The 12,735-nt window shown below is 38.8% G+C and overlaps 1 protein-coding gene across 1 annotated transcript; it reads right to left on the minus strand.

Moving 5' to 3' along the window:
- Window positions 1-1,220: 1,220 nt before the first annotated feature.
- Window positions 1,221-10,769, minus strand: RRH (retinal pigment epithelium-derived rhodopsin homolog). Its single transcript, XM_088456423.1, has 7 exons — window positions 10,631-10,769; window positions 8,945-9,135; window positions 7,751-7,850; window positions 5,805-5,958; window positions 5,360-5,528; window positions 2,000-2,178; window positions 1,221-1,326 (listed from the first exon to the last, which is right to left on the minus strand). The coding sequence occupies exons 1-7, from the start codon at window positions 10,767-10,769 to the stop codon at window positions 1,221-1,223; spliced, it is 1,038 nt and encodes a 345-aa protein (XP_088312549.1).
- Window positions 10,770-12,735: the final 1,966 nt, after the last annotated feature.

Consider the following 12,735-nt stretch of genomic DNA (forward strand, 5'->3'; position numbering starts at 1 on the left):
CATGTTTTTTCATCAATTACTTTTTCACAGGGTAATGAAATATGAAAATAAATAAAATAGACCGGAACAGACAATTGTATTTAAGGTAATATTCTTCAATTCATAATACATATATACAATTTTGTGCTGTGTTTATACCAATAATGCATATACAGTATGGTATTTATTTACATTATGGATTTTCTTTAGTGTTGGGAGAAAAGTATAATGCAACAAATATTCATAAGCAGTCTTACTAATATTATTCAGATTTATTAAATGTACAGTACTGAATTCAGTTTAACCAGGCTAACAGGTATATTAACATTCATGCTAGCACTGATAGCAATGGAAATAAAAGGACACAATATGTAATAGTCTCAGCTGGCTCCCAGTAGCAGATACAGTAATTTCATTTATTACAATGCAGGAAGGAATGGTCAATGTTTCTTCATAAGCTGCATACACACACAACGATTTAGTAAATGACCGATTTTAGTAAACGATTTTCGTTCATTTTTTAAGGGAAAAATGAACGAAAATCGTTTACTAAAATCGTTCATTTACTAAATGTAATGATCGATTTTTTTTTTAACTACAAACGATTTTTGCATATTCCCTTACTGAAAATCATTGAGTTGGTCAGTCTGACGAACTACTAACTATAAACGTGAACGCGCATGAACGATAATCGTTCATCGTTTTAACTCAGAAAGTGAACGATTTTTTCATCGATTGAACGATAAACGATATCGTTATCGATAATCATTCAAAAAAATCGTTGTGTGTGTATGCACTTTAAAGGTGCATACACACACAACGATTTAGTTAATGAACGATTTTAGTAAAAGATTTTCTACCTTGAAAAAATGAACTAAAATCGTTTACTAAAGTTGTTCATTTACTATGTTCATTTAAATGTAATGAACGATTTTTATGAACTACAAACGATTTTTGCATATTAACTTAATGAAAATCATTGAGTTGACAAGTCTGACTGAACTACAAACTACAAACGTGAACGCGCATGAACAATAATCGTTCATCGTTTGACTCAGAAAGTCAACAATTTTTTCAAACGATTATCGTTAAACTATATTGTTTATTGATAATCGTTCAAAAAATCGTTGTGTGTGTATGCACCTTAAGTACTAACTTAAACATGACCTCCCACATCTGAGAAATCGGCAGGTAGATTTATGCTGGGTATGACTGATGCCTGTATAGAAGCTTTTGCTGAATTATGTTATCAAAGTGTTTTGTGAGACACTCATTGGAAAGTTGTTGTCTAGAGTAGCTTCCTGGCGGGACTTGCACTGCACCATAGAAAGTATTGCTCTCCTGAACCTGAGTGGGAACATAGAGATGTTAGAGGCATAGAGGTTGATGCAGAGTTGATTGTACAGTACACCAGTGCATGGAGCATTACTAGTGTGAATTCACACTGCACATGCCCAGATAATGAGCACATGCATTTCGGATGCCTATGTGAGAACGCCTTGTTACAACCCAAGTCCAGTGGGAGCGTGTTGATGCATGCCAGCTGCGGTTATGCAGAGTTAGATGGAAGTGAAAAATCGTCTATTTGGATGTGTAGCTTTTTGGATCTAGTACAGGGTATTTGCAAGTGTGTGATAACAATGATTTGTAGCCAACCATTCACACACGCAGCGGTGGTCACATTGCAAGATACTGACAATTCTGCATATTGGAGTATATGCACATTTTTCCCATGCACACTTCTTTGTAATAGAACCCAATTGAGGCTCACAGTGTGTGTTGTATACAAACTATATCAGTATACAGTATAAGTTTTCATAAAGGTTTCAGATTAATATTTTGGTCCAATAGCATTTGGATGCTTTTCCAGTGCTACTTGCAATGACCTGAGGTCAGGACGTTACAGATAGATGCCTATAGGTGCTTGTTGAAGTAAAGGCAAATGTGCATATATAGGAATGGAACAAAAACTAAAATGACAGTAAAAAGAGTAAATGATCTATAATAACTCAATACTTACTTCTTATTTGCAATGACATAAATGCAAGGATTGTAGAAGGTTGAAGATTTGGCAAAGAGAGGAGCTATGATGGCCATTGCTGGTGAGATTTGTCTAGGGTCCCCGAAAGATGACCATAAGCACACAATAGAGTAGGGGGACCAAGCTACCAGAAACATCACAATCATTACTACCGACATCTGAAATACAGGGAAACATGACTCGCATTATCAACTGAAATTCTTCTTCTAGGAAAATACTGTTCTACCAGGACAGCTTTTCTTATTCATATACAGTCCCCGAGTGCAGCACACCAAGGGTTAACCTGCTGCTGCCTCACTGCAGCCCCGTATCCGCTCCGGTAGCTGCAGGGAGGCAGCGGGTTAACCCCCGGGCCGATGCGCTGCAATGTGGGACTGTATACAAATAAGAAAAACTGTTTGCGGAGTATGTTAAATTCAGTCGTTATGTCCCAACATCCTGCACTAGCCACACTTCATTTTCAGAATCCTACAGGTATAGACGAGATTCAGCAGGCCTGCACTAGTGTCATCTAATTACCAGTCAGGTAAAAGAGAGATTTTTTTTTAATTAAAAATTTAATTATTGAACTATTTCACCATTTACTGTCAACAACATAGAGTAAAACATGAGGCTCAAGAACGCAACTGCAAAAATGTGAACATGAGGAGCAATCAACATATTTTAGTACTATAGCACCATAAAGTAGAAAACAGGTTACTGTAACCACATGTAACAGCCACCGCTAATTTACTTCTCCTAACTAAAGGTATAAAACAACTAACATATAACAAAAACAAGTGTATTACTGAGTAATGTATTTTATATTAACTCAATGTGCAGTTACAGATCAGGAATATAATATTTTATTGATTTATCTGTTAAAATAAACAAAATGCATTTAAAATAGTAAGGTGGAAACTACAATAATAAGTTTGTATTGCCTGCATACAGTTAAATATTCAAATTCAATTAGTCTGTAAGAAATAAACAAAAAAAAAGGAGCATTGTAAAGGTTCTTGAAAGTGGCAAGTAAAAGTTTAAAACTCTTCCACAAATCATTATTCAGAAAAATGGTTTGTAGATGGTTAGTAGATGGTATCAGGATGCATTACATGGCCTATATACAGTCAGTTATTGGGATGGTGATACTACCCTGCCTGTCCTATTGAAGCAAAATGTGGGCAAACAATTCTTATGGAAATCCTAGAATATTGGCTAATCATTAACAAACATTTTCTATTGAGCAATGAACGTCTTGTTTCAGAGTAGCCCTGTTCAAAACTACATTTATAGTCTCTAAAATCCTTCTATAATGCCCATATTGGCTGTTGTACGATCCCCTAGTAGCAGTACTTTGGAATAGTATACGGACTATAGATAGACAGTTAAAAGGTCTACAATGACTAGATAGACACCAGATGTTAGATAGATAATAGGTCAACATCTGTTGTCTATCTAGACATTGTCAACCTTTTAACTGTCTATCTTTTATATCACAACCCTTTGGATTATCTCTGTGTTACTAGACCCAGAGTATCTGGTATCAAAAGATCTGTATCTTTAAATGTAGTTAAAATGTTCTGTTATTGCTGCAACTGGGAAACAGACAATAAAGCTGGAGGTTGACATCCCATTTCATTTGTTTCCGTTCCTCATTTCTACTAGGATTGGACTTTAACACGGTCAAACCATTACTTTTACTGCAGAAGGAGTCAGAGGATATGTTTTACAATTTAACCAGTCCGTAGGTGGTATGGTTATTACAACAAGGTTCCTCTTCATTTCCATCTTTTCTTATATAATGTCACTAGCTGAAGTACCCGGCATTGGAGTTTTTTTATGTGATATCGTTCAAATCTATCAAGTGGAAGGCTCAAGGCAGGGTCCCTGGGTCAAAGTTCTCCCCAGCACACTCCGCCTTGAGGTCCGACCAGGACCCCAACCACTCTATAAGGCATTACAGGCCAATTGCCACCCCTCTGTGAAGTTTTCATCCAAATCCATCTACTGGAAGGCCCAGAACAGGCTTCCCGAGTCAAAGTCCTGCCCAGCATACACCAACAGGAGGTCCAACCAGGACCCTAACCCCCTAAAACCTGGCCAGGAGCCAACTGGACCACCTCACATTGGTTTCATCCCAATCGGTGCAGATTGTATCAAGTTGTTACGTTTTATTATGTGATATTGTCCAAATCCATCCAGTGGAAGGCCCAGAACAGACTCCTGGGTCAAAGTTCTGCCCGACGCACACTGCAGTGAGGTCCAACCGGGACCAAAACCACTCTATTAGGCATTCCAGACTAAAAACCACCCTGTGAAGTTTTCAACCAAATCCATCCAGTGGAAACCCCAGAACAGGCTACCCAGTTCTGCCCAACGTACATCAACGGGAGGTCCAACCGGGACCTCAACCCCCTAGTATGTCTTCTGAGATCCAATGTTACCACTCTGTGAAGTTTTCATCCAAATCCATCTGGGGGAAGGCTTAGATCAGGCTTCCCAGGTCAATGTTCTGACCGGCGCACTCGGCCATGAGGTCCAACTGGGACCCCATCCACTCCATTGGCATTCCAGATCAATTGCTACCCCTCTGTAACGTTTCCTTCCAAATCCATCCAGTGGAAGTCCTAGAACAGACTCCGAGGGTCAAAGTTCTGCCCAGCGTCCTGGGTCAAAGTTCTGCCCAGAATGCACCAACGGGAGGTCCGATCGCGACCTCAACCCCCTAGCACAGTGGTTCCCAAACTGTGCGCCGTGGCACCCTGGGGTGCCTCGGAACACTTGCAAGGGTGCCTCAGGTTTATGGTCCAGCACCAAATCATATTATTTAAAGGACAGTTTAATGTAAATATGTTGACAAACAGAAGGCAAACCTGTCCACCTCCACATAACTGAACCTAAGGATGACCGGTAAGCACAATTTACTACTTTGCTATTGAGAGATTCAGAAAAAAATTTAGTAAACTTAAACTTAGGGGTGCCATGAAAACAATGCTGATGCTATAGGGCGCCGTGATTCAAAAAAGTTTGGGAACCACTGCCCTAGTATGTCTTCTGGAATCCAATGTTACCACTCTGAAGTTTTTGTCCAAATCCATCTAGTGAAAAGCACAGAACAGGCTCCCCAGGTCAAAGTTCTGCCAGGAGTACACCAATGGGAGTTCCATCCAGGACACTAACCCCCTAAAACCTGTCCAGGATCCAACTGGACCACCTCACGTTGGTTTCATCCCAATCGATGCAGGGGTGTCCGTATGCATAACCGGACAGACATATAAACAAACAAGCCAACCAATGAATTTTATATAGAGTAAGATTTGTTGAATTAGCACATTCCATCTTGTGCCATGTTCCTACCTTTGTAACATCAGCCTGGTCAGACCAGTCCACAGTGCTGCCTCCAAGGCTATTTCTGCTGTCATAGCCTTTCATGGTCCGGGACACATTGTAGTAGCAGTAAAACATCACCATTAGAGGCACAATAAAGTTCACAGTAACTACACTCATTGTGTACGACACAAATGACCTGAGGAGAAAGATCATGAACAATATTAGGTGTAACATATTGTATCTATGTAATAATTGCCTATGTATTATTACCACCTAATATGCCATATACATGTAGATGTGGGAGCCATCTTGTCTAAACTTTAAACGTGTCTGAGCAATTAAAAAGCCAACTGATTAGAAAATTGAAGATTCCCCTCACAGATCTTCCATAGTAAAACCTCTGATTTATCTTGAGTATTCTCATTGAAGAATATCTGTAACTGACTTCAGTATATTCCGCAGTGTTCCTTACGCATCGTTCTTTCTCCAGTTAATGGTACAAGTGGCTCCAGTTGGGTCTGGGGCATAACTTGACCATCCTACAACAGGCATTGCAGACCAGAAAACTGCATTTATCCATGCAGCTAGAATCATGGATGTGTAGTGACAGCTTGTTATTCTTCTCCCTGTGGAGAAAAGATTTGTAGTTTTCTGTAATAATGACAGTCACTTACAGGGCTAGGCCACTGAGCTTGTAATCTGAAAAAAGCCCAATCAAATATATAACATATTTGTTAAAAGTTGGGGAAAAATGCGACAAATAAGTAAAATTCAAACATCCCCAAATACCTATGAAGCATGGTTCATCCCCATCTTTCAATTAAGCAAAAATGATGCCTTGACTAGTTTGTCCTAATGCAGTAGAACACAACCTTCATAGAAATAGACTAAATGGTGATGCTTTGTATACTTTTGTGATCTAAATAGAACCTGATGCAAAATGTTTTACTAGAGCTGTGGCCAATACATGCAGTATAATGGGTGTAACGGTGCTGCTACACATGCCCAGTAGCTTCTCCCACCAAGTCTGCTGTGTTTGTGGATCTGAGCACATCAGAACAGAGAGCAGCTGCCAGCAAGAAGAGACAGCATCTTAACATGAGGTGGAAGAATGCATGCTTAGGAAGCTAAGTACTATCTCCTACTGGTAATATTATGTCATACTTGCCCACATTTGATTGATGCAACTAACCGATGATGGGAGCGGGTGCTTCTTGTCATTAGGCCCCTCCGATAAGCATAATGTGGTGACTCACGGGTTTATGAAGTGGAGGGGGGGGTAAAAATTATGCAATTCTCATAAAAACATGTCATATTGGCCCTGCCCTCTCCTCAGACTCACAATTTGCAGCATTATGCTACGTGGGAGGGATGCGGGACTCAGGAGGGCCGCCTAATTATCTGGGGTCCGGGGGCTCCAATAAAGTAGGTAAGTATGTACTATGTATGTATATTTATCATGGGATTGTAACCTTTTCCTGACCATTCATTGTATTTATATGAGATAAAGTTCATCTCCCTTACAGTCTATAATATAAACCAATGTTTCCCTAACTTGGACTTCAGGGACTCCTAAAAGTGCATGTTTTCCTTAGTATCACAATTGAAATAATTGCAACATGTCAACCAGCAATGAATACACCTGTGCACCAACTTGGAGATCTGGAAAAGATGCACTGCTAGAGCTCAGTTTTGGAAACACTGCTATAGACAATCTATATTGTTAATTATTAATACTATATTACATACACTATCCAGTGTATAAGGAGACCAATGTCCATGGCCAGTGTTAGGTTCTCCAGCCACTCCCCCAGACTCTGAAACATGCTTCAATGCTCCGCAGAGCAGGAGACTTGGATTGGAGAACGATGTCCACATCTGATTCCCTGACGGAATAGAAATTTGTTCTGAACAAGCTAAGACTGCTGGATATTATGGCTGGGGGACCTCACATTTTGGCTTACTTCTATAGTGTTCCAGGGTGTACTAGCATATAATCATGCTGTACGCATACATAGACATTTACTCCCATGTGCACAGCTGTACAGATCTGAATATGGGTCCATGTATAAATGTTTTATATTTGTTTTCTTAAGCCACAAAATGTGCTCATCAAAAACAAAAAGTTCAGAGATCCTTCTATTGATTTAGATAGAAACAAATTTAGTTCTAAAGTCTGCAATTGGGGCAAAAAAAAGCACTTTACAAGATAAAATGACGTAAACCTACCAACAAATGAATGACCGTACTGACGTGATCATACACACAGTCAGGCAATGAGCCTGAATCATAAAGAGTGGAATATGCGCAAACCAACACTATACTAGACACAAACAATAATTTGCTATTTTGATACAAGTTTAGAAATGTTTACAAATAAAATATTTAGGTACAAACAAAATACAATCTATACATTACCTATGTCAGGTCTACTGATAGTCAGGTACCGATCAATGGCAACCACAGTCAGCAGTCCAATGCTTGCCATACCAAAGAAAATATTCAAGCTGGCATAGATCTGAAATTGAACATATATCAAAGAGTTCATCATGAGTTTCAGCTAATGTCACTGTATGGATACATTCTACTGTATGTAGCCTACAGTTGCAAGTAAAAAGTTAATAGCATTAAGAAATGTGTTTTATGCCAATGAAACGCCAAATACTGATTACATAGCTATATTAGCATGTAAAGTCCAGCAATAAATATGAAATAAGAAAAAAGTTACAGACAACTAGACTAATCTGACTCCTCACTGGTGAATGTTCGGAAGTGATAACTAATACATCATGAATGACAGTGGCGTAAATTCATCCCAGACACCTGGAGGCAAATTATAATTTAGTGCCCCACCCGTCACAGCCGCTGACACTGTAATGTAGCAATTTGCATACAGACAGGCTATAGATAGGCGAAGGCAGCAGCTGATGTCTGACATGGAGCTCTCCACTAGTGTATGGTGGCTTCTCTGGTGCCAGGAAGGGGTGCCATGTATTGGGCACCTGTGACGGTACACTACGGGTAAATAATTACAGCCCTAAGTGGGGTGAATATGTTGTGGATAATGGAGGAGGTGCCCCCTCAGAGCTGGAGCCCAGCGCCTCCATTGTCTCCCATAGTTCTGCCCCTGATGAATGAGCAAGAGACTGACATTGAAAGGCAACTTCTACCACCCTCCATGTTGAACATTATGAAATGGGTTCGGATGCAGCTGATTGCTGTACTTAATTCAACTTGCTGAGAAGTTTCAGGAGAGCTGCAGTTGAGCAGTGGAAGAGAAGCAGTCTGACACACTGACGTGAAAGTACAGCTGTCACCAAAACAATAATAGCGACACTCGTCTAACCAACAGTCAACTGTTATTTGAGTCAGAATGCAGCATACTTCCTTTCCTTCAGATCTTCAGCTAACAGAGGTCACCAGTACAAGTGAATACTGGCAACAGGGAGAACATCAGACATGCCAAAGAGGTGGGCTTGAGTGACCATTACTGATGTACTAGTGTGGGATAAGTGGTGGCTGTGAAAACCCCATCTCTTTACTCCCCAAAAGGTGAAAATTCCTTCTTATACCTCCACTTAAAATGTGTAGGAGTAAAACAGTTCTTTATACCTGGCATCCTACATTTCCAAATTTCCAACTTCCATGAAGGTCAGAAGCAGCAGACATAGGATAACCAATCCCACTGACGCCTATATCTGTGAATGCCAGATTGATGATGATGGCATTGGTAGCTGTGCGAAGCTCCTTATATTTAACAAAGATTCCCAAAACTATAATGTTGCTTAAGAGGCTCACTATACCTAGGAGAAAACATAAGCAGATATTACCAGTCAGGACATTCTGCCCTAAGAAGAGACGTTGGTGGATCCTAGTGCTTGTTCAGATCTAGTGAAGCCCTAAGTATTTTTATATCCACATATTACATAATGATTCCTAACAATATAATGGAAAGTTATCTCACCCTTAAAATAAACGGTTTTAATTAATGCAAATCTTACATTGACAATTCCAATATATTTCCTGTTGGCACAGATTCTCCAGCTGATTCTACCGTAAAAATGGAAAGCAAGAGGCTTTACTTATTAGCTATACATGTGGGCAATATATTATGCAAACGTTGTGTTCTTTGGTTGTCTCCAGATTTATATGCAGGTGTTTCAAACTCCGATGTCATTCTGTCGGCCATATTTCCGGGAAAGCTAATACATAAAGAGGGGGCTGTTTAGTTTAAGAAGTGTATCTAACCAATAGCTGTCAGTAAGGGAATTATATGACTAAATAATTCCATTGATAATATTGGATATAGTAATTATACAAAATAACATGGTGATGGTATTCTTAAAAAGAAGATATATGCTTAAAACCTAGATTCCCAATCGCAACACTATCTTTGCACTTCAGCAAGTTGGGGTCTTACTTGAACACCTTTGTGGCAGGCTAGTGCCTTGAGAATACTAATTGTTAGTATAACCTTTAATAATAAGCTGAGAAACATTGATTTTGGGCTTGTTCACCAGCAAAGATATAGCATTGAAAGTTCAGATGATTATAGGGATTATTGACGTATCCAGAAAGGAACAATTTAATATAACAAGTTTATATTTGAAAATGTTCCTTAAAAAAAACAGATCACAAATTGTTCTCCATGTGAAAAATCTATTTTGCAAGGTAGAGTTTTATTTAAAATAAAAAAATGTATAGCGTTTAGAATGTTATCAAAAATATTTACAAATCACATGCGACTAGAGAAAAAATATAAGATGCATTACAAATACTCTATGTTGCAGATCACAATGTGGGTTAATGAATGTGGTAAAACTGACATCATACAGGGTAATGGTGCATACACACGATCAGATTTTTTCTTCAGATATGGACGATAACGATTTAAAAATCGTTCAGTCGTTCATATCTGATGGAAAATCGTTCATATCTGACATGCCTGAACGATGGACGATCAACGATGCGCGTTCCCGTTTGTCAGATAACGATATCTGACATCTGATGGGTTTGCAGTCAGACTTGGACGATTCCATTCATTTTAATGCAGTCAAAAATCGTTCAATCGTTCAAATCGTTCAAATCGTTCAAAACTTTGGTCAAATCGTCCAAATCGTTTAATCGTTCATCTGACAAATCTGACAAGTCTGACAAATCTGACCGTGTGTACGCTCCATAAGAAATAAAAGATTTTTCAGAAACGGGAATGTTTTTTCAGTGTTTTACATTACAAATACATTTAAATATTTAAAACTGTAACACTACACATGCACAATTAAAACTACATAATCATACCTGCAGTAATGAGATAGGCTGCAATTATATTGTGTTCTTGCTGGGAAAATACAGAATGGACTTCTGTTGGGGCACTAGACGAGTTTACTGAGCCACTTCCAAATGGTGAGACCGTTAAAACCTCTGGTATTTTGTCCATCGCAGACCATCAGTGCTCAAGCATGGGTTTCAATGCAGTGGCTGCTACACAATATTTTGCCATTAGTTCATAAGTTGTTTGAACAATAAACGGCTTGCATGAATTAAAGGATTCTAGCTGCAGGTCTGCACTGAATTAAAGCTTGTTAGCCAAACAAAGACCAGCACAGAACCTTGGATAATCACAACAAAGTTCTTAGTTTTCACTCAGAGCCTTTTTCTAGAATGCTTAGCATGGTCACATGCCTTCATGGAATGTAACCCACATGACTTTGAGTCACACTTCTTATCTCCTTTCAATTTGTATACTGTTATCAAATTTGCTAGAGCCCCAACAGTTCCAAAAAATCTACCTTGTCAAGCCTATAACATATTATTGTCTGAAAGCCATCAAAAGAGGGATGTAATACAGATTCTAACTGTGCCGAACTACCAACCTGCTCAAATGTTACCCCTAAATTCAATTTAAGTTGTGAAAGAAGGGTGTTCAAATTGAATTTTTGGTGGAATTAATGCTTAAAATGTTTCCTACTTCTAAATAATGTTTTTTACCTTGAAAAAAGACAGTTTGTAATATTCACAAATACAAATGTTCACATATCAGGACAAAATTTTGGATTATTCTATTTTATGTACCTGTATCTGGACTATAGCTAGACAGTAAAAAGATTGACAATGTCTAATAGACATCACATGTTAGACAGTCAATAGGTCGACAGGGACAAATGGTCGAAATTGAATAAGATTGAAGGTACAACTGGTCAAAGGGTCAACAAGAAAATGGTCAACACAGAAATGGTCGAAACAAGTTTATTTTTATTTTAGGGTTAGGCACTTACCGGAGGGTTATGGTTAAGCGTTTACCCCAATGGTTAGGGTCAGGCATCTATCCCGATGGTTAGGCACCAGGAGGGAGGGTTAGGGTGAAGATTAGGGCAAGAAAAAAAAAAAAGTGTTGACCATTTGGATGTTGACCATTTTCATGACTACCATCTTCTATGCCGACATTTAGCATGTCAATCTTTTGGTTCACTCTCAATGGTTATTTCAGGCACAATGAAGGCTGATTTAAAGATTGGAAGTTGTGTGTACATTAGAAACAAAAAAAAGAAATCCTTCATGATCACAGCTTTAGCTCACATATCATTGATTCTGATTATCTCCTAAAGCATTACGTGCATGCTAATGTTATGAGTAGCTGTTAATCATTAGTTTAAGTGGTTAGTAACTGTGGGTAGTATTTTAGCTTTGCTATATTGCCTGGTATGTGTGGAGAATAAAAATGCATTATACCTACTTAATGATTTAAGTTTAAAATTAAAGGGGTTGGACTAGCCCACAGGTGTACAGGGGAACTCCCCGATGGGCTCCACCCCTCTTCTAGGGCTCAGTAACTTGGTGGAGCAGAATCATGGATGAACTTGATTTGTTTCTATGGAAACTACAAGAAGATTAGCTGTCCTGCCAATCCTGACACCCCCATCCCCTCCTTTATAAAGGGTCCCTGTTCTTTGCATGTCCTATTCAATAGTTGGTCAAGTCCCTCTGTGTTGGCTGGCCACACCCTTTAAGCTTGGGCCCCTATTACTGGATTCCCTGGTGGGCCCATCATGCCCCAATACGACGCTGCATGGAACCTCAGAAGATCTGATAGATAGGTGAATTTGTTTTTACTGCTTGAAAGACTTGTTTAAAGTAATTTTTTTCCCCAAAAAAACACTTCATGCTGAGACTAGTATTTGAATTTACATAGGGTAAGATCCATACTAAGGGGTATATTTACTAAAGTGAGTTTTTAGAAGTGGTTGCCCATAGCAACCAATCAGACTCTACTTAACATTTAACTTACACCTTCTAGAAGATAGAGAAAGAACAACTCCATAGTTTGGGGCACACTCAGTCGTATTAAAAATTAACTTTTATTTTTATATTTTTTTTAAAAAGGTATGTTTGCCTTAGACTGATGT

Source organism: Taudactylus pleione, unplaced genomic scaffold (assembly GCF_031769625.1).
Source record: "Taudactylus pleione unplaced genomic scaffold, aTauple2 ptg000703l, whole genome shotgun sequence".
In the NCBI taxonomy this organism is placed as follows: Eukaryota; Metazoa; Chordata; class Amphibia; order Anura; family Myobatrachidae; genus Taudactylus; species Taudactylus pleione.